Source organism: Dermochelys coriacea, chromosome 7 (genome assembly GCF_009764565.3).
Source record: "Dermochelys coriacea isolate rDerCor1 chromosome 7, rDerCor1.pri.v4, whole genome shotgun sequence".
Taxonomy (NCBI): domain Eukaryota; kingdom Metazoa; phylum Chordata; order Testudines; family Dermochelyidae; genus Dermochelys; species Dermochelys coriacea.
The window spans coordinates 83,371,187-83,392,518 of NC_050074.1; the positions used below are offsets into that span (position 1 = coordinate 83,371,187).

The window sequence follows — 21,332 nt, forward strand, 5'->3', positions numbered from 1 at the left end:
AGTGTGTGGAAATATTTGACATGTGAATACTTAGGGTACAGATAGTACCAAATCTATGGCCACAAGATACTTCCATATAAAAGACACTGAATTAAACCCTGTGTGGAATTTTTGCCAGGTAATGGATGCAATGCTGTGGATCGATTCAGGATGGCAGCCATCTGTTCTGAGTGTGTCTCAGGGCCAGACTCAGAGTATTACTGTCTTGAAGACTTAGGCAAACCAAGCCCTTCCCTTGAACTACAAATTCTGCAAAAGCAGCTCTCTATGTTGTGAAGAGATAGGATTTGCTGTTGGCCTGAACCAAACCGAGCAAAAATAGCAAATGAGGACAGTGAACTTGCAGAGATAACGTATCACACATTTCACTCAAAAAGAGGACTGGTAGACAAAAATGAATGGACTTTTGAAAACAGCATATTCTGCTACTTATTTTATTTTAAAATCCATTTAAATTGAATTCCTTTCTCAGCTCCATCTTAGCATGTGAACTGAGTGTTGAAAAAGTTTCAGCAAGAAATACAGTTTCTGTGCAGATCCACTTAACAGAGCCACTTTAAAAAGAGTGTGCTTTATATTATTATAATGCACCATGCTAAAGAATGGGATTCGTAATACATGATGTTTTGGTGCAGTATTGTTATCAGTCAAAGAGCCATATAGCTTGTGTCATTTTGGTAATGATGAACCTTTTATTCTTTTCCAGCTTCGTTAATGCCAGTCAATACATGTATTCCCTTGCTACTTCATCATTGTCCTTTCTATCTAGCAGGGCATAGTCTGTCCCATAGTCTTCCAGCTCTTAGAAACAAAAAGGTCCCGGCTCTTTGCAATAGTCACTAACAGACGTCCCACGTAGCATCCATTAATCTGGCCTACCCCATCATTCCGGCCCATCGACAGCAGGAAGGTTAGTGATCCTAGAAGTGAGAAACATACACAGTTAGCTGTCAAAAAAGTTGCAAATGTGATCAAACAGCATGATCAGCACCTGTGTGCTTCACAGCACAATGGGACCAAATTACATGGCAAGAAATAAAAGATTTTTTTTTTTTTTTTTTTGCTGATTCTCTAGAACGCCCAGCTCTGTGGGATTCAGTTATAGTGTTTTCTGGGCAGCCTGGCTTAGAATCTCCTCCCCCCATGTATGCCAGGAAAGTGGGAAGCTTGTCAGCTTCAGCAGTTTATCTTCTCACCTCCGTGGACCTCAGCCACTGCTCTGTTCTCTGGGTAGTCTAGCTGCCCAGCCAGCATTTCTGGCTCCCAGACCCTGCACAGGCTGGTTCTACATAACAATGAAGCATGCACTGCTATCCAGTTGCTTCCCCCTTGTACAGAGCACGGACTTCCAAACAGGTCCTTCGGGGCCAGGAGAGAGAAAACAAAATGTTTGGTACCAGGCTCCAGCAAAATGAATTAATTCTGTAGTATCTTGGACAAATGCTAAATTCCACAGCTGTGGAATCACAAACTCCATGGAGCCCTGCACTAGCTAAATTGGTCAATTCACAACCTCACAATCAGAGTCTCAGGCTCCTTTCAGACTTAAATGGGCATCAGTTGCACTCGATTCACATTTTTAATGTTTTCGCCCCACAGAGGGTAGACACCTATTTTTATTATTATAGGTATTTATTATGAAAGCTGAGATTCTGGAGCATAGTTCTCCAACAAAGGGAAAATTCTGCTGCAAATGCCAAGGAAACATAGAATACACAGGACTCTGATGATGCTTTTGCACAGCTATATCCTTTATTCTTATAATTTGGAAATAAGGGTGGGAGGTGAAACAAGAGAACCTTGTTTTCTCCCTCTCTCCTAAACCAGAGTTAACCTTCAGATAACATATTTCCATTTATAGAGGACTGATTCTTATCTTTTATGCTGCGGTAACTCCATGAACTCTGAAATTATTCCTGATTTAGAGTAATATAAATCAGAGGAAAATTAGGCTCATGGCATTGTGACATGTATGCACCTCTTGTCTTAAGCCTTAGCATTAGAGTGGGTCAATCCAAGCCCCTGAAATGTAATTTAAGAAGATCTGGAAAGCTATTCCAGAGTGCCTGGAGAAATATGTACACAGACTGGCATCAAAAGCAAGTGGGCAATGCACTGTGGATGTCCTATTATCCCACTGCTACAGCAACTAGCAAGGAAAGGTACTGACTTAAATGGAACTAATTGCACAATAAAAGACTATGCGATTAAGATTTTTCAGGTTCAGGTCGTAAGAGTTTTAAGTCATGACATTTTGCTGTTCCAAGGATTTAGTATCATAGTTTGATAAACAACTCATTAAGATAATGGTTTCCTTTATAAACTGTGCCTTGCATAATGACAGGTTTCAGAGTAGCAGCCGTGTTAGTCTGTATTCGCAAAAAAGAAAAGGAGTACTTGTGGCACCTTAGAGACTAACAAATTTATTAGTTAGTCTCTAAGGTGCCACAAGTACTCCTTTTCTTTTTATAAACTGTAACCACCATATCCTCCCACCAATATAACAGTAATCAATCAGCAGCGAAAGGGAAGAACATTTCTAAGTACAGAATAATCAAATTGTGTACTTGTTTTGTTTGTGTGTCAAAAGGATTGCTGAAGAGTTGGCAAGAATCTTTTTTTTAAGAGGAAGAAAGTAAGAATAATGTCAAATATATAATATTCAAATCCAAATTATTTCCTTCAGCTCTAAATACAGTCCTGTGCAAGTTATGGATTTCTTACAAAGAATTCTATATAGAGATGAAGAAAGGATCTCATCAGCTAAGACTTGTTATGAGCAGAGCCCAGTTTTACCTGGCTGGTAGGTTTTAAGAGGTTTCTGTGTCAGACTGTTGATGATGTTTGTCACCACAATATTGGCATGGAGCCCAGCATGGTATGCCATCTTCGGTTCCTTTACATCAGCACAATCACCAATAGCATAGATATTATCATACCCTTCCACCTGGAGGTACTGGTTGACCTTTAAAGCACCATTACTCGCCAGCTTGTCCTCTGTTTAAAAAAAAAAAAAAAGTGCACTACTTTAAGGCCTGAGGAGTTGAACAACAATGCATATTCAGTGACACAAAGCATTCAGGTGAATCACTACCAACAGCTATATCATTAAGTATTCAGTAGAGTAGTTGTGTAGCTTACCTTTGCCACTGCAAGAGAATGACACTTGCCTTGCAAGAAGTCACTCCTACGTGATGCATGATAAATCATGTTTAATTGATACTTCAGCTGGTACTATCATCTGAGAGCCAACAGTGTATGTAAACCAGGAAAAGAATGGCCAAGTCTTCAGCTACCGTAAATAGTTATAGCTCCATTGAAGTCAGTGGAGCTATGGCAATTTATACAAGTCAAGAACCTGATCTGAAAATGCTAACTTTTAGTTCTCAGTATCAGGCTCTCTGAATTGACTTTCAGGGCTAGAGTCAAAGGATGGCCTGAATAGATTTGGTTGTTGAGAAATAACAACACTCCCAGCTTTGTCTAATGGTAACAAGTGATTCTAGTGAGAATTACAGAATTTCAAATCTATATTGTAGCACATTAATTCTAACACACACGCACATCCCTGCTCCGATTTTCAGGCACTTATATTTTTTTCTGGGTGATAAGTTACACTTTGGACTTGAAATTTTTTTATGAATTTTCTCAGCCAAAATTAAGTTTTGGTGGAAATTTTAGTATCTTTTCCATGAACAAATGGTGATTTTCACTGGTTTAAAAAAAAAATCTGAATTTTTTTCCACCTGGATGACTCAATTACCCTTTTAAAACAGTAGATAATGCATGGTTTTCATCCTCTGAGGACTAGTGCCTTTCAGATGCTTGAAGGTATTTCCTTTGAAAGTTGTTCATTGTATGTGTACAGTATACTAGTTTCTATTTTAACCACATAAGATACAATTCTGCAGATATACAACTGAAATACAGTTTGAGCCAGACTATTCTCCCTTCATTTGCTCCCCTCAAATCCCTTTTACCATTTCTATTAGAAGGTGATCATTTGAATGTGCAGCTGGTATAATATAAAATTACTACGCCCTTTCTAATGCTGTCTAAAGGAAGAGTGGGTTAAGGATGTGCAAAATTTGCAAAATTGCAAAATTTTGAATTAGATGTGCACTTGTTAAATCACACGTTTAAGAAAATGCTCATTCTCACATTTTGCACTAATTGCAAAATTCTTGCATTAATTCTCACATTTTATTGGTCTTCCCCTTGAAAACACGGAAGACAGATGAGTGATATTTACTATAAAATATAATTGGCTTTTAATTTTAAAATGTAAAATACTTTAATTGAAATATAATATCCTGGGAAATATTTTGTTGCATAGGTTTTTAAATAATTCACCAAGTAGGATTAGCTGAACACCAGGGCGCAGATCCTCAAATAGTTTAAAGTATCCTAGCTCCATGACTTCAGTGACAGTGTTACAACAGCAGAGGATCTGCACCCAGCATTTTAATAGGGGTTAACCATTTGCATTTACGTGGAGAGTCCTAAAAGTGTTACAGGCCCACTGCTAAGTGCACGAGCTACTAAAGTTCCTTCCTAATTTCCCCCATTCGGCTCCAAATGCTTTGTTTCTAGAGCACTGTATTACCGGCACATTGATGGATTCATCACACTCATAGACAATACTTGTTCTTATGCTACCAATCACAATTTAGCACATTTGGCATTTCTATATAGGATAGCTCCAGGATTGGAACAATGGGTGTGCGGGCTCAGTTACCATAGTGCACTGACAGACGAGTTTAGCAGCAGGATTGAAATCCTGGCCTCACTGAAGTCAGTGGGAGTTTTGCCGTTGACTTCAGTGAGACCAGGATTTCACCCAAGACCACAACAATAGGATATATTGGGAGTCTACCTAAAGTTAATGGTAGGGGAAGGTGAAGAAATAATACAAACCACTTAGTGCATAAATATATGCCCTCTTCCACAAACTTCCACCGAAGGGCCACTTTCTTTTTTTGAAGAGTAATTAAGAGACTAAATGTGCTCTAACTGTACCAAGTTAAATGTCAATACCACTTGCATATGGTCTCTAAAATACTGAATTGGAATAAAGTTTAAAACATTTTATTGCTTGTGCTGAAGAATCTTATCCCCACCCTGTCCTATGGTTTTAACTTACCAAATGCATTGCTGTATGCTGATGAATTGATCTTTATACCAGTGCAGAGAATCACCATGTCAGCAGCAACCTCCGTGCCCTTTTCCGTCTTGACTGCCATATTCTCTTGGAATCGGTTTAAAGTCAGCATATGCAAGTTGCTGACTCTGTCACCTGTCATAAGAAGCAGCATAGAGGTCTTTGTGATCATTAGCAGGGATGCTGCTACCCTCTAAGTCAGTGACTCATCCTTTTCAGACTACTGTACCCCTTTCAGGAGTCTGGTTTGTCTTGCGTATCCTCAAGTTTCACCTCACTTAAAATCTACTTGCTTACAAAGTCAGATATAAAAATACAAAAGGGTCACAGCACACTATTACTGAAAAATTGCTTACTTCCTCATTTTTACCATATAATTATAAATCAATTGGAATATTTTACTTACATTTCAGTGTATAGTATATAGAGCAGTATAAACAGGTCGTTGTCTGCATGAAATTTTAATTTGTACTGACTTTGCTAGTGCTTTTTCTGTAGCTTGTTGTAAAACTAGGCAAATATCTAGATGAGCTGATATACTCCTTGGAAAACCTGTGTACTCTAGGGGTACGTGTACCCCTGGTTGAAAACCACTGTTCTAAGCAGCATAAGCTGCTTCCTTAGGCACCGAAGCCTAAGGAGTGCAAAGTGTGTTATTTTTAACAAAAATGCTTATAAAGCTTGTACATTTAGAACAGAGATTACAATATCTGTTCTACGCAAGACATACTAAAATATCTCCCAAAGTTTCATTTCAGAGAATCATGTTTAGTTTCCTCCATTTGTTCCTTTCCTGGAGTTTACCGTGTTTTCATCCTGAATTCCCACTGTCCCTTTTATCTTCTGTGAAGTGCCTTCACATCCAATGGCAAAGCCTCTTGTCTCTGCAGATAGTCCAGTCACTTTTCCATTGCCCAGAAAAGCCTGATCCTGTAGCATGCTGACTACCTCTTGGGTGATGCTGAGTGCCCTTCCATTGAAGTCAATGAAAACTGCCAATGCTCAGAACCTCTGAAAATCACTTTGGTGTTGAAATGTGAATTTCAGAACTTAACTTTAGGACCTAATGTTTAAAAATATTGGCCAATATATATTACAGTCAGAGCTGGTAGCCTGACTATTTTAAGACCCTCTTTTCAATTCCTTATATATAGCTTTGCCAAACTGTTTAGGCTGAAATTTTCCATGCCAGGTGCCTCCATCAAACTGATTTTTCCCCCTCCCCAAAGCTTCAGCTAAAATTGTTCATGCAATTTCAGAAAATAAGACTCGGGCGGGGGGGGGGGGGGGGGAAGAACAGGGACAACATTGTTTTGTCCGTGTTAAAAATAAAATTCTCAATCTGTTTTGTTGAGACACTCTAGACCCTCCATGCTTTGGAGCAAAGACATGAAATTAGGCAGGAGGGCTGGCTTTTTGTCAGATATGCCTTTTGCCATTCCTGTGTACATCCAGTGAAATGTATCCAAGTTATAAGCCTCTGAAAAACTCAGTTTGCATATGTTCAGTAGAGGCTTAAGAGTGTGTCAGCTAAATTCTCTGAAGATGCATCTGCTCTGGGCATGCTCCATTCCAGGCCTGCAGGGGCTGAGCAGGACTCTCCTGTAATTGCTCCTCCCAGCTGTCATGGTATACTGTGCTGCCAGACAGAAACTGAGCAAGGAGACTGTCCCTCCTGTGCTCTCAATTCTTCTGCTAGTGTCCAGGCAGAAAGGAAAAGGAGGAGGAAGCAGCGGATTTGAATGCAGAGATGAGAAATGGGGAAGGCATGCATGGCTCACAGGACCAGTTCTGCCAGTGCAAAAAATGTTTTCTCCTGCACTGCCTGTGGCAACAACTCCTTTTTCCAACATAAGATCTCTCGGGTATTTTGGAGGTGTTTATCCCCACCTTAGCTGCTTCTCACCCCCAAGACTAGGCTGAGCCCTGGTCTACACTAGGAGTAGTGCATGTACTTCATCTCTACATTTTGTTTCCATACTGCTAGTTTTTTCCAACTGACATGGCATGTTCAGGCCCTCACTTCTCATGAGCATGAAATCACTCTAGAAAGGCATTTTATGCTGGTTTACCTAATGTGACTCCAGAAAAGCTATCAAAGGGAATGTGTATTGTATCCCATTACAGGAGCAATTGATGGGTCTTCTGCTTTGCCCTGGGAAGCAAGGGAAAGTCCAGTGAACCCTGATTCACTCAGCAGCTACCTTATAGCAGGTATTGAAGAGAGCCCTGTTCAGTCTTTCTCACCAGAAACAAGCATCAGAGACAAAGGCTCCTTATAGGAGGAGGAGTTAGAGATGGGGGAGTGGGGCAGGAAGCTTTGAGGATTTGTAGAGACTCAATCTGAGTTAGTGAGTTAAATATTAAGTGAAATTGGTTAAGAACATACTTAACAAGAGATGCACTTCTTTCCTGAGAAGAATCTCCTTCACCACCTGCCGGACACTTGGTAGGAGCTCCACATCAGCCAGTGCAATTTTTGAGTGAATGAGGGTGACCTGTGGACAAATGCAAAAGAACTACAGCCAACTGGGGGAAAACAAAAAAGAAAACAAAAACAAACCTGAGACAGCCAGGAACAAATACTACTTAAACAGGATTGCATCTTACTGCTGTCCCAGCAAACATGCAAAAGCAATAGCCAAGCCTTAGGTTTCTGGCTTTCAGCATGCATTTCTTGGCAACAAAGGCAGAGTAGGGTGGATGGGTGAGTGGAGGATCTTGGGAAGAACACTAAGCTATTCTGCTTCCAGCCAACCCCAGCAGCAGGATGCACTGCATGAATGCTGGCTGTGAGGGCGTTCACAACTGCTCACTTCCAGCCTTGCTGAATTTGAGGCTCTATGGAAAATGGTTGTGAGGGAGTTTAGCTACGGCAAACCCAAACTGCTCTATCAGGGGCAATGTGGAAGAACACATTTAAGTCACCAGATGAAGGAAGCAGCTGGTGGAGCATTAATTATTGTGTAGGTAGTTTCTTGTACCTCTTTGGCTGGATATTCTGTTTTGATCTCTGCAGCCATTTCCACTCCAGCAGCACCACCGCCTACTATCACAATACGTGGAGATTTCTGGAGCTTGCAAAACCAAAAGAAAACAAACAAAATTGTATCTCCTTGTTGCATTATTTCATACATACAGTAACCTAGAGTGAAGCATTCAGCCAGAACACTCATTCTGGCAGCATCAGCCGTGCACCTTCCCAACTTGTAGGAAGACCTTCTTATTAAAGCAGAGTCCACACAGAAACTGTTATCAATAGATTAACTGTTATCATTGCTGATCAAATTCTCAGGCCTGGGTCTGCTCCCAAAGGCTGTTTCTTCTGTTGTCTTAAGTGAAAAAGAGATTTATAGGAAAAGATATCTTGGGGTGTTTTGCCCCTCACTTTGTAGTCCTGTTCCCCTCTGAAATGCATTTTCCTGAGGTGTACCCCGAGATAAAGTTCATTACTGCTGTGAGGCTGGAGTTATGGAGTCTCTTGGTGAAAGGTTTCATGCTGTTTTCTAAGATGCAGATCTGTTTGTTCCTGCTTCCCCTTTCTTGCCATACAATGGCCACTTGTCACGAGATTGCACATCAACTTTGATACTCATCTAGAGTCATTAGCTTGTCCTTTGTCTTTGAGAAACTGGTTTACCCAAACTTGTCTGATAAATACATTTCAAACCTTATTTTAGTTCGTTACTACACACATTTCATCATGATATTACCGAAGTTGAGTGAGTTAGTTCAGATGATACTCAGCCCTGGTCTACACTACGAGTTTAGGTCAAATTTAGCAGCATTAGACTGATTTAACCCTGGACCCGTCCACACGACAAAGCCATTTTTGTCAACTTAAAGGGCTCTTAAAATCAATTTCTGTACTCCTGCCCGACAAGGGGATTAGCATTGAAATCGACATCGCTGGGTCAAATTTGGGGTAGTGTGGACGCAATTCGACAGTATTGGCCTCTGGGAGCTATCCCAGAGTGCTCCAATGTGACTGTTCTGGACAGCACTTTCAACTCAGATGCACTAGCCAGGTACATAGGAAAAGCACCAGGAACTTTTGAATTTCATTTCCTGGTTGGCCAGCGTGGCAAGCTCATCAGCACAGGTGACCATACAGTCCCAGAATCGCAAAAGAGCTCCAGCACAGACCGAACGGGAGGTACTCGATCTGATTGCTGTATGGGGAGACAAATCCATGCTATCAGAACTCCGTTCCAAAAGATGAAATGCCAACATATTTGAAAAAATCTCCAAGGGCATGATGGACGGGGACCCGCAGCAGTGCCACATGAAAATTAAGGAGCTCAGGCAAGCCTACCAAAAAACCAAAGAGGCAAATGGCTGCTCCGGGTTAGAGCCCCAGACATGCCGCTTCTATGATGAGCTGCATGCAATTCTAGGGGTTGCCCCTACCACTACCCCACCCCTGTCCGTGGACACCTGCAAGGGGGGAGTCTCACGCAACAGGCATGAGGATTTTGGGGAGGAGAAGGAGAACAGGCAACAGGCAAGCGGAGAAACCGTTCTCCCCGACAGCCAGGAACTGTTTATCACCTTGGAACCAATACCCTTTCAACCCTCCCAAGGCGAGCTCCCGGACCATGAAGCTGGAGAAGGCACCTCTGGTGAGTGTATTTTTGTAAATATAATACATGGTTTAAAAGCAAACGTGTTTAATGATTAATTTGCCCTGAAGACTTGGGATGCATTCGCGGCCAGTACAGCTACTGGAAGTCTGTTAACATGTCTGGGGATGGAGCGGAAATCCTCCAGGGACATTATTAAGGGGACATTCAGAGGTGGCCGTTCCTGCTGGGCTGTTTGCCTGTGGCTGAAAAGAAATCATCCCTGCTGTTAGCCACGCAGTGCGGGGGGGCCATTCACGCTGAGCTGTTCACATTTGGCTGGCAGGGATCTTCCCTGATACTGGTCATGCGATGGGAGGAGGAGTGAAGCGATCATCCCAGAGAATTGGGTGTGGGGGAGGGGGTGGGGAGGTTAGTTGGGTTTGTGCTGCATGTTCCCGAAAACCGCAGCCCCTCCTTTTAAATGGCCAACCCAACGGGTAAGGGAAAGGAAGGTGCTGCTTTTTGGAACCATTCCCATATGTTATGAAGGTTGAAGAAGCTGAAAGACTGTGGCTTACCATGGCTGCATGCAAGCCGAATTCTGTTGCTCGGCCCTGCATGTTTGATCTCTCACACCAAACCGGCAGGCCCTCAATATAAGAGGCAAAATGCAACCTTGTATCAAAAGCATGTGCTATGTAATGTTAACAGCTTGGTTCACAGTGAAAGAGCCTACCCATTGTTCTCTAAAATGTGTCTTTTTAAATACTACTTTCTCTTTTTTTTCCCTCCCGCAGCTGCACGTTTCAACACTTCCCCTATCATCTCCGTCCCAGAGGCTACCACAGATAAGAAGGCAAAAAAACCACACTTGCAATGAAATGTTCTGAGCTCATGCAGTCCTTCCGCACTGAAAGAGCTCAGCAGAATGCGTGGAGGCAAACAGTGGCAGAGTCCAGGAAAGAAGAAAATGAATGCGAGGACAAGAGGGACGAGCAAGATGAGAGGTGGCAGGAGCAAGAGGAGAGGTGGCGGCAACGTGATGAGAGGAGGCAGGATGCAATGCTGAGGCTACTAGGGGATCAAACTGATATGCTCCAGCGTCTGGTGGAGCTGCAGGAAAGGCAGCAGGAGCACAGACCATAGACCTGTGTAACCACCCGCCCTTCTCCCCAAGTTCCATAGCCTCCTCACCCAGATGCCCAAGATCGCAGTGGGGGGGCCCCCCTCCGGGCACCCAACCACTCCACCCCAGAGGACTGCCGAAGCAACAGAAGGCTGGCATTCAATAAGTTTTGAAGTGCAGTGTGGCCTTGTCCTTCCTTCCTCCCCTCATCCACCACCCTATCTGGTGCTTCCCTCCTCCCCCACTCCTCCTGGGCTACCTTGGCAGTTATTCCACTATTTGTGTGATGAATTAATAAAGAATGCATGATTTTGAAACAACAATGACTTTATCGCCTCTGCAAGAGGTGATCGAAGGGGGGAGGGCGGTTGGCTTACAGGAAAGTAGAGTGAACCAAGGGGGCGGGTTTTCATCAAGGAGAAACAAACAGAACTGTCACACTGAAGCCTGGCCAGTCATGAAACTGGTTTTCAAAGCTTCTCTGATGCGCAGCTCGCCCTGCTGTGCTCTTCTAATCACCCTGGTGTCTGGCTGCGCATAATCATCGGCCAGGCAATTTGCCTCAACCTCCCACCCCGCCATAAACGTCTCCCCCTTACTCTCACCGATATCGTGGCACACACAGCAAGCAGCAATAACAATGGGAATATTGGTTTCGCTGAGGTCTAACCGAGTCAGTAAACTGCGCCAATGCGCTTTTAAAGGTCCAAATGCACATTCTACCACCATTCTGCACTTGCTCAGCCTATAGTTGCACAGCTCCTGATTACTGTCCAGGGTGCCTGTGTATGGCTTCATGAGCCATGGCATTAAGGGGTAGGCTGGGTCCCCAAGGATAACTATAGGCATTTCAACATCACCAACAGTTATTTTCTGGTCTGTGAAGTAAGTCCCTTCCTGCAGCTATTCAAACAGACCAGAGTTCCTGAAGATGGGAGCTTCGCGTACCTTTCCCGGCCATCCCACATTGATGTTGGTGAAGCATCCCTTGTGATCCACCAGTGCTTGCAGCACCATTGTAAAGTACCCCTTGCAGTTTACGTACTGGCTGCCAAGATGGTCTGGTCCCAAGATAGGGATATGCGTTCTGTCTATTGCCCCACCAGTTAGGGAATCCCAAAGCCATCCACTATGACCTGCACATTTCCCAGAGTCACTACCCTTGATAGCAGCAGCTCAGTGATTGCACTGGCTACTTGGATCACAGCAGCCCCCACAGTAGCTTTGCCCCCTCCAAATTGATTCCCGACTGACGAGTAGCTGTCTGGCGTTGCAAGCTTCCAGAGGGCTATCGCCACTCGCTTGTGAACTGTGAGGGCCGCTCTCATCTTGGTATTCTTGTGCTTCAGGGTAAGGGAAAGCAAGTCACGAAGTTCCATGGAAGTGCCCTTACGCATCCAAAAGTTTCTCAGCCACTAGGAATCATCCCAGACCTGCAACACTATGCGGTCCCACCAGTCTGTGCTTGTTTCCCGGGCCCAGAATTAGCATTCCCCGGCATGAGCCTGCCCCATTGCCACCAGGATGTCCAAATTGATGGGGCCCATACTTTGAGAGAAGTCTGTGTCCATGTCCTCATCACTCTCGTCACTGTGCTACCGTCGCCTCCTCACCTGCTTTTGCAGGTTCTGATTCTGCACATACTGCAGGATAATGCATGAGGTGTTTACAATGCCCTTAACTGCCGCGGTGATCTGAGCGGGCTCCATGCTTGCCGTGGTATGGCATCTGCAGGAGAGCAGAGTTGCAGCAGAAGCAGTGGCTGACAACGGATGCCACGAGAATAGATATTTATAGAGAACGACGAGAGGACTGCGAGGTGGATTCATGAGAGCAGAGTTGCAGCAGAACCAGTGGAGGACAACGGTTAGCACATTTTCCGAGGAAGAACACAAGTACCGAGAACCCATGACAGACAACATGGAGAAATTTGCTATTGAGACTATAGCAGCAAAGCAGAGTTGCAGCGGAAGCGGTGGATGATGACGGTTAGCAGTCCTACTGCACCGTCTGCTGAAAGTAGTATGGCGTCCGCACGGAAAAAAGGCGCGAAACGATTGTCTGCCATTGCTTTCACAGAGGGAGGGGCAACTGATGACATGTATCCAAAACCACCTGTGACAATGTTTTTGCCCCATCAGGCATTGGGAGCTTAACCCAGAATTCCAATGGGAGGAGGAGACTGTGGGATAGCTGCCCACAGTGCACCACTCCATAAGTCGATGCTAGCCAATGTAGTGAGGATGCACTCCACCGACTTAACGCGCTTAGTGCAGACCTACGCAATCGACTGTATAAAATCGATTTCTAAAAATCGACTTCTATAATATCCACCTAATTTTGTAGTGTAGACATACCCTCAGAAGGCATATTTTGTACAAAGATTACTACAATAGCGCGTAGGGTGTGAATGCAGGGTTGCATTCTCCACACTCTGGCCCCATCCCCATACAAACCAAAGAATTTACAATCTGAGACTTCTGCTTGTGTAACCCCTATATCTTTTGCACTCCAATATTTTATTTGTTTAGAGACAGAAGGAGGCAGTTGAGAAATTAATGGATTTATATCAGTCTGCATATATAAGCAAGGAGATTGAACAAGCCCATTTACTTGAAGTGCCCAGAACCATGCAGAAGCAAGGGCTGGTAGTTACTGGGCAAATCCATGTTTTTCCATAAGCTGGAAAGTTTTGATGGTGGGTGGAGTCAGAAGCATTCCTCATTTGAGATCGGATCTTATCAGCACTGAGGTAGGGAGACACTATAAATAAGAGTAGAAGACCACCCAGGTGGGCTTAGCTGATGATCCTGATGAGATACATGATGGCATCTCCTTGAGAGTGAGTGAGGCAGGCTGTGATGACTTTACCAGTCTCTCACATCCATCAGCACAGCCACAGGGTCCCTCACAAGATCGATCCCTTAATACACTACATGGACCACTGTGCCATATTTATAGTTTGATCTCAAAAGTTAGAATGTTTTCCCCTGATTCCCTCTAGAAAAGCAGCTTTTAACTCAGTTTTTGATGGAGGCTCATGGATTCAGCATTTATTTAAAAGTTTTGAGATTAATGCAAAATGTGCTAAGGTCTAAAATTATAATAATTCAAATTTCATTTTTAAAAAGAAAAAACCCTTCAATTTGATTTAAATAAAATATATCCATTTTGCTAGCCCTCTCTCTGATCCAAGCACCACTGCACTATAACATCCCACTCACCCCTGAACTCCAAATTTGGATGTTGCCAGCACTCGTTAGTTTCATCCTCCCTCATCTGGATACCAACAAGAGCTCTCACCATAACTATAATTTCTTATATCTTTCTCAAAAAGGACAGAGCCACCCACCACTTTTTCCACTGATGGTTTTCAATCTCACCTCCTTGACCATGTCTTCATATGTCTGAATGGCAGTTTTCATGTCAATGATCTGGTTAAACTTCCCAGGGAAAGGCCCATCACTGCCTGTAGCAAGGATGAGGTGAGAGTAGAAAAGCTCCTACAAGGGGAGAGAGTGGGATCAGACATCACTTTGAGAAGTCCAAGGTAAAGGATACCGAACACTGAAGTCGTTTTGCAGGTGGTGGTCTGACCGCTCCCCCTGCCCTGGAACTAAATAGCAACACTCAATTCAAAAGCAAACACCTTTTGCGGAACTAAATGATTCATATAATTGTTTACCTGCATTCAATCTGAAGATATTAATGAGGACTGGGTGAGTCTAAGTTTGTAATGGGATATCACAGCCTCTTTTCTAGGTGCAATTGCTATGCAAAATGGGTATTGTGGCTACAGTCCAAGTTGAGACAGACAAATGTGTACATGACAAGTTACCAGCAGAGCTGGCCCTTGTACTGGCCATCTCTACAGAGTCTAGAACCTGAATGGAAATAGTGCAGACATAGCTACGCTCTCCTTTTAAAGGTGGTCCCTCCAGAACAGGGTTAAAAAGCTTTGGAAGAGCAGTCCTGGGAAGTTTACACTGTTGATGTCCATACATTTATCCTGTGATTGAGAGACTTCTGGACTATTAATTTAGCAGTTCTTACCAGCAACAAGGAAGGGAACAGCTTGTCTGAGGGCCTGACTGGAGCTGTGGTGCAGCATTCAGTCCTGGCTTACTGCGTAGTTGCTGTGCTCCGCTTCCCAGCTCAACCCTACGCCCTGTCACTTTGATAAGTAGGAAGCTGCCACATGAGGCATGTTTTGGGAATGAAGGGATGCAGAGGTCTCCCTGGTGAAACACTAAAATTAAAGCTGGGCGACTACTCTGAACTATTCTCTAATCATTGGCTTGAGCTGTAAACTGAGTTTGCTTGGGTCATGCCTTGCCCTCTTTTGTATGGTCACTTTGCACAACAAGTGAATTATTTGCAGAGACTCACATAAAGTGAGTTTTTAGCTTGAACATCTGAGTACTCATAGGCTCTGACTCCATGGGTGCTCTGGGGCTGGAGCACCTACAGAAAAAAAAAACAGTGGGTGCTCAGCATCCACTGGCAGCCCTGCAGGTCAGCACCTCCCTGTCCGCCCCCCGCCTGCCCCGGAATAGCTGTTCTGCAGTATGTAGGAGGCACTGGGGAAGAGAGGGAGTAGTGGGAGTGTAAAGAGGTGGGAGGGTATAACCATGAGGGGGCCGCAGCCCACCCACTTAGCATCCAACTAGGCCCACCCAAATCAGGGCCGGAGCCCCCCAAATCCACAGGCTGTGACTCCTGACTCTGGTTCGGTGTCCGTCCGCCTGGCCATGTCCCTTTCCTGCCAGTGCTGCACGCTGCTGCCCCAGTCTCTGGCCCCAGTGCATTGAGTGTGCCTCATGGGGGCAGGTCTGGGTGGGGCTAATGCTGGGGCCGAAGACCAGGGCAGCAACGCATGGCTGCCAGCAAGAGAGGGATGTGGCTAGGCAGCTGGAAACCAAGCTGGGGTTGTGAGGGGCAGGCAGAGCTCAAGCCCCGGCGGGGCTCCCCTCAGCCCCATGGGTGCATCCCACAGCCTATATGCCCCGGGCAGCCTCATTTTCAGGTGCCTGCTGAGCAATAAGGGCCGGCTAGAGGGGTAGGGGGAGGTGGCCCCCCACTTCCTCCTGCCACCCCGTCATTGCCCTCCCAACCCAGTTTTTCTGTCCTAGATACGCCGAGGCGGGAAGAGGCAGGGTGGGGTAAGGGCTTGGAGGAAGGGGTGGGGTGGGACCTGGGGCAGAGCGGGGCAGGAAGAGACAGGGTGGGATTTGAAGGAAAAGGGGTGGAGCAGGGGCGGAGCCTGGGGCAGAGCCAAGTTCGAGCACACACCCCTGGCAACTCGGTAAGTCTGATTGGGAAGGAGGGAACCAGTGCAGCACACAAAGCCCCCCTCCACCTCTCTGCCTAGGGGCCGCCCGCACTGCGGGCTCCTGCCAGCAGGTGGGTGCCAGGAGCTGCCTCAGGAAGCACCGCCAGCCCCAGGACTTTGGTGCGCGCAGTGACTCATGGTGAGCGGTCCCAGATATCGGGACAAAGGGTGTCCCGACCGATGTGCAGTCGGGACGCGGGACAGATGTCTTAAAATCGGGACTGTCCCAATAATATCAGGAGGTCTGGTCACCCTAGTAAAGAAACAGAGTAAATCTGAACATGAGAGTGAGAAGAAAATCATCTGCTCACTGCTGCATTTGCAGAGTAAAATTATTCATCGGAAGTCATTAAGTCAGTCTGTCTCCAATGCACTCACCTCATTATCATTCAGCAAGACTTTCTGCCTCAGTAAGTCTATTCCAACCACCTTAGCTTGTCGGAAGCTCTCCTCAAAGGTCACAGAGTAAGAGATGAAGGTTTTCTTGGCAAATCCTGCAATGAAAGAAGGTTAATGCCACCTATATACTGGTTAAGAAAAAAGGAAAGTAGGGGGACTAGAAAGCCAATTTTCAACTGTGTTTCCAGAAGTCCTATTCAAATGGCCCTCCTTTGGTTATAAGAATTTTGCTTTCTTGTTACATAGAATAAAGACCTGCTCCAGGACTAGTGTCCTGACATTTATTCTCTCTGCCACACAGTAGGACCCAGAAAGTTTTTGCTTCAGTTGACAAGAACTGAAAAAGGCAGGCATACAATTAAGGGTGTCTCTACACAGCGACATCTTGGAAAACTAATCAAATTAAGTGAAGTGTGAATTTGAAATGGATTAGTTAAACCACATTAAATACCTGTGTGCATACTATTATTAACGTACCTTTAATTCAGTTTAATTCACTTTCAAAGTGAATTAAACTAAAAGGAATTAAGGCAACTTTAATTCAGAGGGCTTCTTTTCACATACAGTGGTGTAATTGCACTGGTTCAGCTGTAGCGCTGTACATGAAGATGTCCCTATGCTGACAGGAGAGCTTCTCCCATCAGCATAGTTAATCAACCTCCCTCAGAGACGGTAGCTACGTTCACAGGAGAAACTCTCCCATTGACATAATGCAATCTATACAGGGAAGGGAGTTTGGTCGGTATAACTATGTTGCTCAGGAGTCTGGATTTTTCTTCCATTTTATAATCGAAAATGGTCTGTAGTGTAGACCTGGCCTCAATGACAATGTTCACCCAGAGGTTTAATGCTGTTTAACTAATCCACTTCAAATTCATATCTTTACTTAATTTGCATTAGTTTTCCTGGAAGTCTTCATGTAGCCAAGCCAGAAACCTCATTTGGAATCAAGTGATTGAGGGAAGAAGTGTTTCATAAGAAAACCACAACTTAAGCCAACAAGGCAAAGCCATCTTAACTTTGGGGATAGGTCAGCAATTTTCAGACTATGGTCCATGGACCTCTAGTAGAGCCCTGTGCAGTGAAACACAGAATGAATATTGACACCAGACTACTGGAAGGTTATGGGGCTGGATGGGAGGTGGGTCCCTGAAAGTCTCTCTCTTATGGTATGAAGTCAGATTTAGAATGAAAGAGTTGGAGAACCACCATGCTATTCCTTGCAGGGTAATCATGGGCCACAACAGGAGCTATTTTCCCTTAAACTGTCTCAGCTGCATGTATTAGACAAAGATATTAGATGTTGGGAGTCATACCATTTAAATATAGATCTAAATTTGGTCTCATGCTATTTGAGAGCATTTCTTTTATGACTTTTTACATTAAGTCCAGGACCAGGATACGTACTGGAACACTGAGGCAGGCTGAGAAGAAGGGAGGTTTTTTTAAACTAACTAATCACTATTGAGAAGCGAAAGTCAGTAAATTACCAGTCATATTTCACACCCGGGCAGCATGTCTTCAGTAGGGGATTGAACTGGAGTAGCTATATCAGTATTGCCAGCCCCAAACATTCTCTCACACTCACTCACAGAAAGCTACACAAGTCAGCTGCCACCCTACCCTCTCCTTCCTCCCCTTCCCCCCCACCTCCCCCCCAAAAAAACCAACTAAAGATGAATGGCTTTTAAATCATTTGATTTTTTTAGAAGCTGAAAGTTCTTATTTGCCTTCAGGATGTTGAGCTTTTGGTGTCACATTGTCAAGCCTCTCTCCAACCTTAAGGGCTAAAACTCAATGTAATTAAAGCTGAGATTCTCAAGTAATTCCATTACTACTGGAGCTGGGGCTCTAAAGGAAAAAACATAATATTGCAAGGCCCTCAGCAAAACCATGTCACTAAAACCTCAGTGCAGATGAGCCCTAAGATCCTGAGGAATCTCAGCTACCGGGCTCATGCCCCCGCTATTAGAGTAACATTCTAAGTATCAAAGAGGCTTAAGATAGCAATTTAGAGTAGCAGTCATCTTTCAAGTTCTTGTTTATGGTAGAAAGAAAAGGAGTACTTGTGGCACCTTAGAGACTAACAAATTTATTAGAGCATAAGCTTTCGTGAGCTACAGCTCACTTCATCGGATGCATCCGATGAAGTGAGCTGTAGCTCACGAAAGCTTATGCTCTAATAAATTTGTTAGTCTCTAAGGTGCCACAAGTACTCCTTTTCTTTTTGCGAATACAGACTAACACGGCTGCTACTCTGAAACCTGTTTATGGTAGAGTGATCATCTTTAAATCTTCACAAATGCCTGTGCGAACAGTGTTCCCTATTCCTGGGGAAACTCACAGCTGGCATAACTTTACAAATTTGCCTTTGCAGATAACTATTAGTGGGAACAACTGCATTTGTGCTGTCACTGTGTAGGTGAATCAGAAGTCTGCAGCTCAGGTTTCTCAGAAGGCAGTAGTGGTCTCAAGTTTTATCAGAATACAGAAATAATTTAGTTTAACCACAGCTAGAGATATTTTTCTATTTTGGAATCTTACAAGAGTTTTTTAAAACCTGTGCAGTTCCTCTTTCAGAAAGAAGCTCCACATACCCCAGTGGGGTAAACAGATCACAAGGGACCAGAGATGGTCTACAGACTTTAGGAAAAAGCACGTAAGTTACCGCTCTCTACAGAGGCCCGGAGAGCACCCACATTGTGGTGGAATGCATCTCTCATGTCCACAAGAACAAAGGGGATTCCCCAGGACTTTAGTTGTCTGGCAGCTGCGATTCCCCCGAAACCTCCTCCAACGATCACAACATGCACCGAGTCGTCCACTGAAAGCTTGGATCCCATCCTAGATAGCAGAGCTGCTTCTTCAGGAAAAAAAGAAAAAAAAAGAAAAAACACCACACTAAAAAGAGGGGAAACAATAAGGGTGTCACAAGAGCTCCTTACCTGTGGAAAGTAAGGACTTGATCCTGCAAAGACTTAAGTAGTCCCACTGAAGTCACTGTGACAAATCATGTACTTAAAGTACCAACAATGAGTAAAATAGAAGCCAGGATATGTATGGTCTGAAGACTAACTTTCGAAACAGTTTGAAGCAGGCACTACTACAGCTCAGCTTCTTACAGACTCTCTCTTGCCTCCCAGATAGCTGACAGGAGTGCAGCAAGGAACATGTAGATGGAAACAACAACACAGACATTTTAAGCAACAGGAATAGTTGCTTGAGATACTGAGTTTTATTCTTCCTCCAAAAAGCCATCACTTTGCATCTTGTGAAAAGGCAGAGGGGAATCAGGCCCTACCAGCTAGAGTTTTGTTGTCAACAGAAATCTGTTTTGAGATGGATATGATGTTTGTAGAAAATATTTTAATTGAATGTACCAATATCTCCCACAACAGGGGTTCTCAACCTTTTTCTTTCTGAGCCCCCAATATGCTATAAAAACTCCACGGCCCAGCAGTGCCACAACAACTGGCGTTAGAGGGTAGCAAGGAGAGCAATTGCCCATGGCCCCATGTCACTGTGAAGCTAAGTTGCTCAGGCTTTGGCTTTAGCCCTGGGTGGTGGGGCTTGAGGGTCCCAGGGCTGCAATCCTGTGAGGTGGGGCTTTGGCTTTCTGCCCTGGGTCCTAGCAAGTCTAGCACCAGCTACGCTTGGCGGAGCCCCGGAAAGCTGCTCGTGGCCCCACAGGGGGCTCCAGACCCCTGCTTCAGAACCACTGCCCTAGAAGAGCACAGCCTGTTTCCTGTCTAGGTCAGTGGTTTTCAACCTGTGGTCCGCAGACCCCCCCCCCCCCGAGGGGGGGGGGGGGAAGCTCAGACTATGTCTAAGCTTTCCAAGGGATCTGCATCTCCATTCAAAATACGGGAGTCCGCACACTTTTAGGAGCTGGAGGAGACTTTTTTTTTTTTTTTTTTTATAAAAACAAAAACATGCCCGCTTGGCTGCCATCCCTTCCCTTACTCTGCAGGGCGTATTGGAGAAGGCACGGCTCGGCCAGCACCGAATTCAGCGTCAAACCGAACCCCAGACCCCGGGGGGGGGGTCCACAGGCAGCCCCTTGGAGCACAGCGAGTCCACGGGCCAGCCCCAAAGCGCGGTGGCTGCCTCCGCTTTTAAGAAGCGAGGGGGGGCGGGGCCTGCCCGGCCCGCCGCCTGCCGGAGCCCGGGCGTGCAGAGGCCGGCTGGCTCCGGCGTCCGCCGGCCGCGCTCACCCCGCTCCTCGCACCACTGCAGACCCGCGGCGGGGGAAACGCAGCGAGGGTCCGCGCACGCCAGTCCCCACGGCTGGGGAGACCGCGGGGCTACGGCGCAGCCGCCGCGGGGCCCGGAGGCGAGCGTGGGCTGAGCCCCGTCGTTACCGCTCGTGGCCACTCGGCACAGGCGGCTCGGATCCTCCGGACGGAAGAGCCGCTCCCGCCCTGCCTGAGCCGACCCCTGCCGCTCTCTGCTGGAGCCCCGGGCGCGGTGCAGGGCCTCAGGGGACAGCTGGGGCCGCCGCGGCTCCCAGTCTCCTGTAAAAGCAGCAAGGAGCCCGGTGGCCCCTTGACGTCTAACACCTTTATCCGAGCATCAGCTTTCGTGGGTAAAAACCCCACGTCTTCAGGTGCGTGGAGTGAAAATGACAGATGCAGGCATTATATACTGACGCATGAAGAGAGGGGAGTTACCCCACAAGTGGAGAACCAGCGCTGACAGGGGCCAATTCCATCCGGGTGGATGTAGTCCGCTCCCACTAATAGATGAGGA

At 45.4% G+C, this 21,332-nt stretch overlaps 1 protein-coding gene across 4 annotated transcripts; it reads right to left on the minus strand.

Moving 5' to 3' along the window:
- Nucleotides 1–669: 669 nt before the first annotated feature.
- Nucleotides 670–21,111, minus strand: AIFM2 (apoptosis inducing factor mitochondria associated 2). 4 transcript variants are annotated; one of them, XM_038410489.2, is made up of 9 exons: nucleotides 20,798–21,111; nucleotides 19,252–19,446; nucleotides 16,563–16,678; nucleotides 14,236–14,355; nucleotides 8,146–8,238; nucleotides 7,551–7,659; nucleotides 5,144–5,296; nucleotides 2,797–2,997; nucleotides 670–920 (listed from the first exon to the last, which is right to left on the minus strand). In XM_038410489.2, exons 2-9 carry the CDS (start codon nucleotides 19,424–19,426, stop codon nucleotides 766–768), a joined length of 1,122 nt encoding a protein of 373 aa, XP_038266417.1. In that variant the 5' UTR covers nucleotides 19,427–19,446; nucleotides 20,798–21,111; the 3' UTR covers nucleotides 670–765. The 4 variants fall into 4 exon arrangements, with proteins under 4 accessions (XP_038266417.1, XP_038266420.1, XP_043374515.1 ...); XM_038410492.2 differs by having other exon boundaries at nucleotides 19,252–19,440; nucleotides 20,798–20,921; XM_043518580.1 differs by having other exon boundaries at nucleotides 19,252–19,443; nucleotides 20,798–20,850.
- Between the last annotated feature and the right edge of the window lie 221 nt (nucleotides 21,112–21,332).

Excerpts from the sequence above, each read along its gene's own strand:
- AIFM2 (XM_038410489.2), bottom strand. The coding sequence starts at position 19,426 with ATGGGATCCAAGCTTTCAGTGGACGACTCGGTGCATGTTGTGATCGTT. Across the intron at positions 16,679-19,251 it reads CCGGGCCTCTGTAGAGAGCG|GATTTGCCAAGAAAACCTTC; the intron begins GTAACTTACGTG and ends CTTTCATTGCAG. Across the intron at positions 2,998-5,143 it reads AGCATACAGCAATGCATTTG|AGGACAAGCTGGCGAGTAAT; the intron begins GTAAGTTAAAAC and ends TTTTTTAAACAG.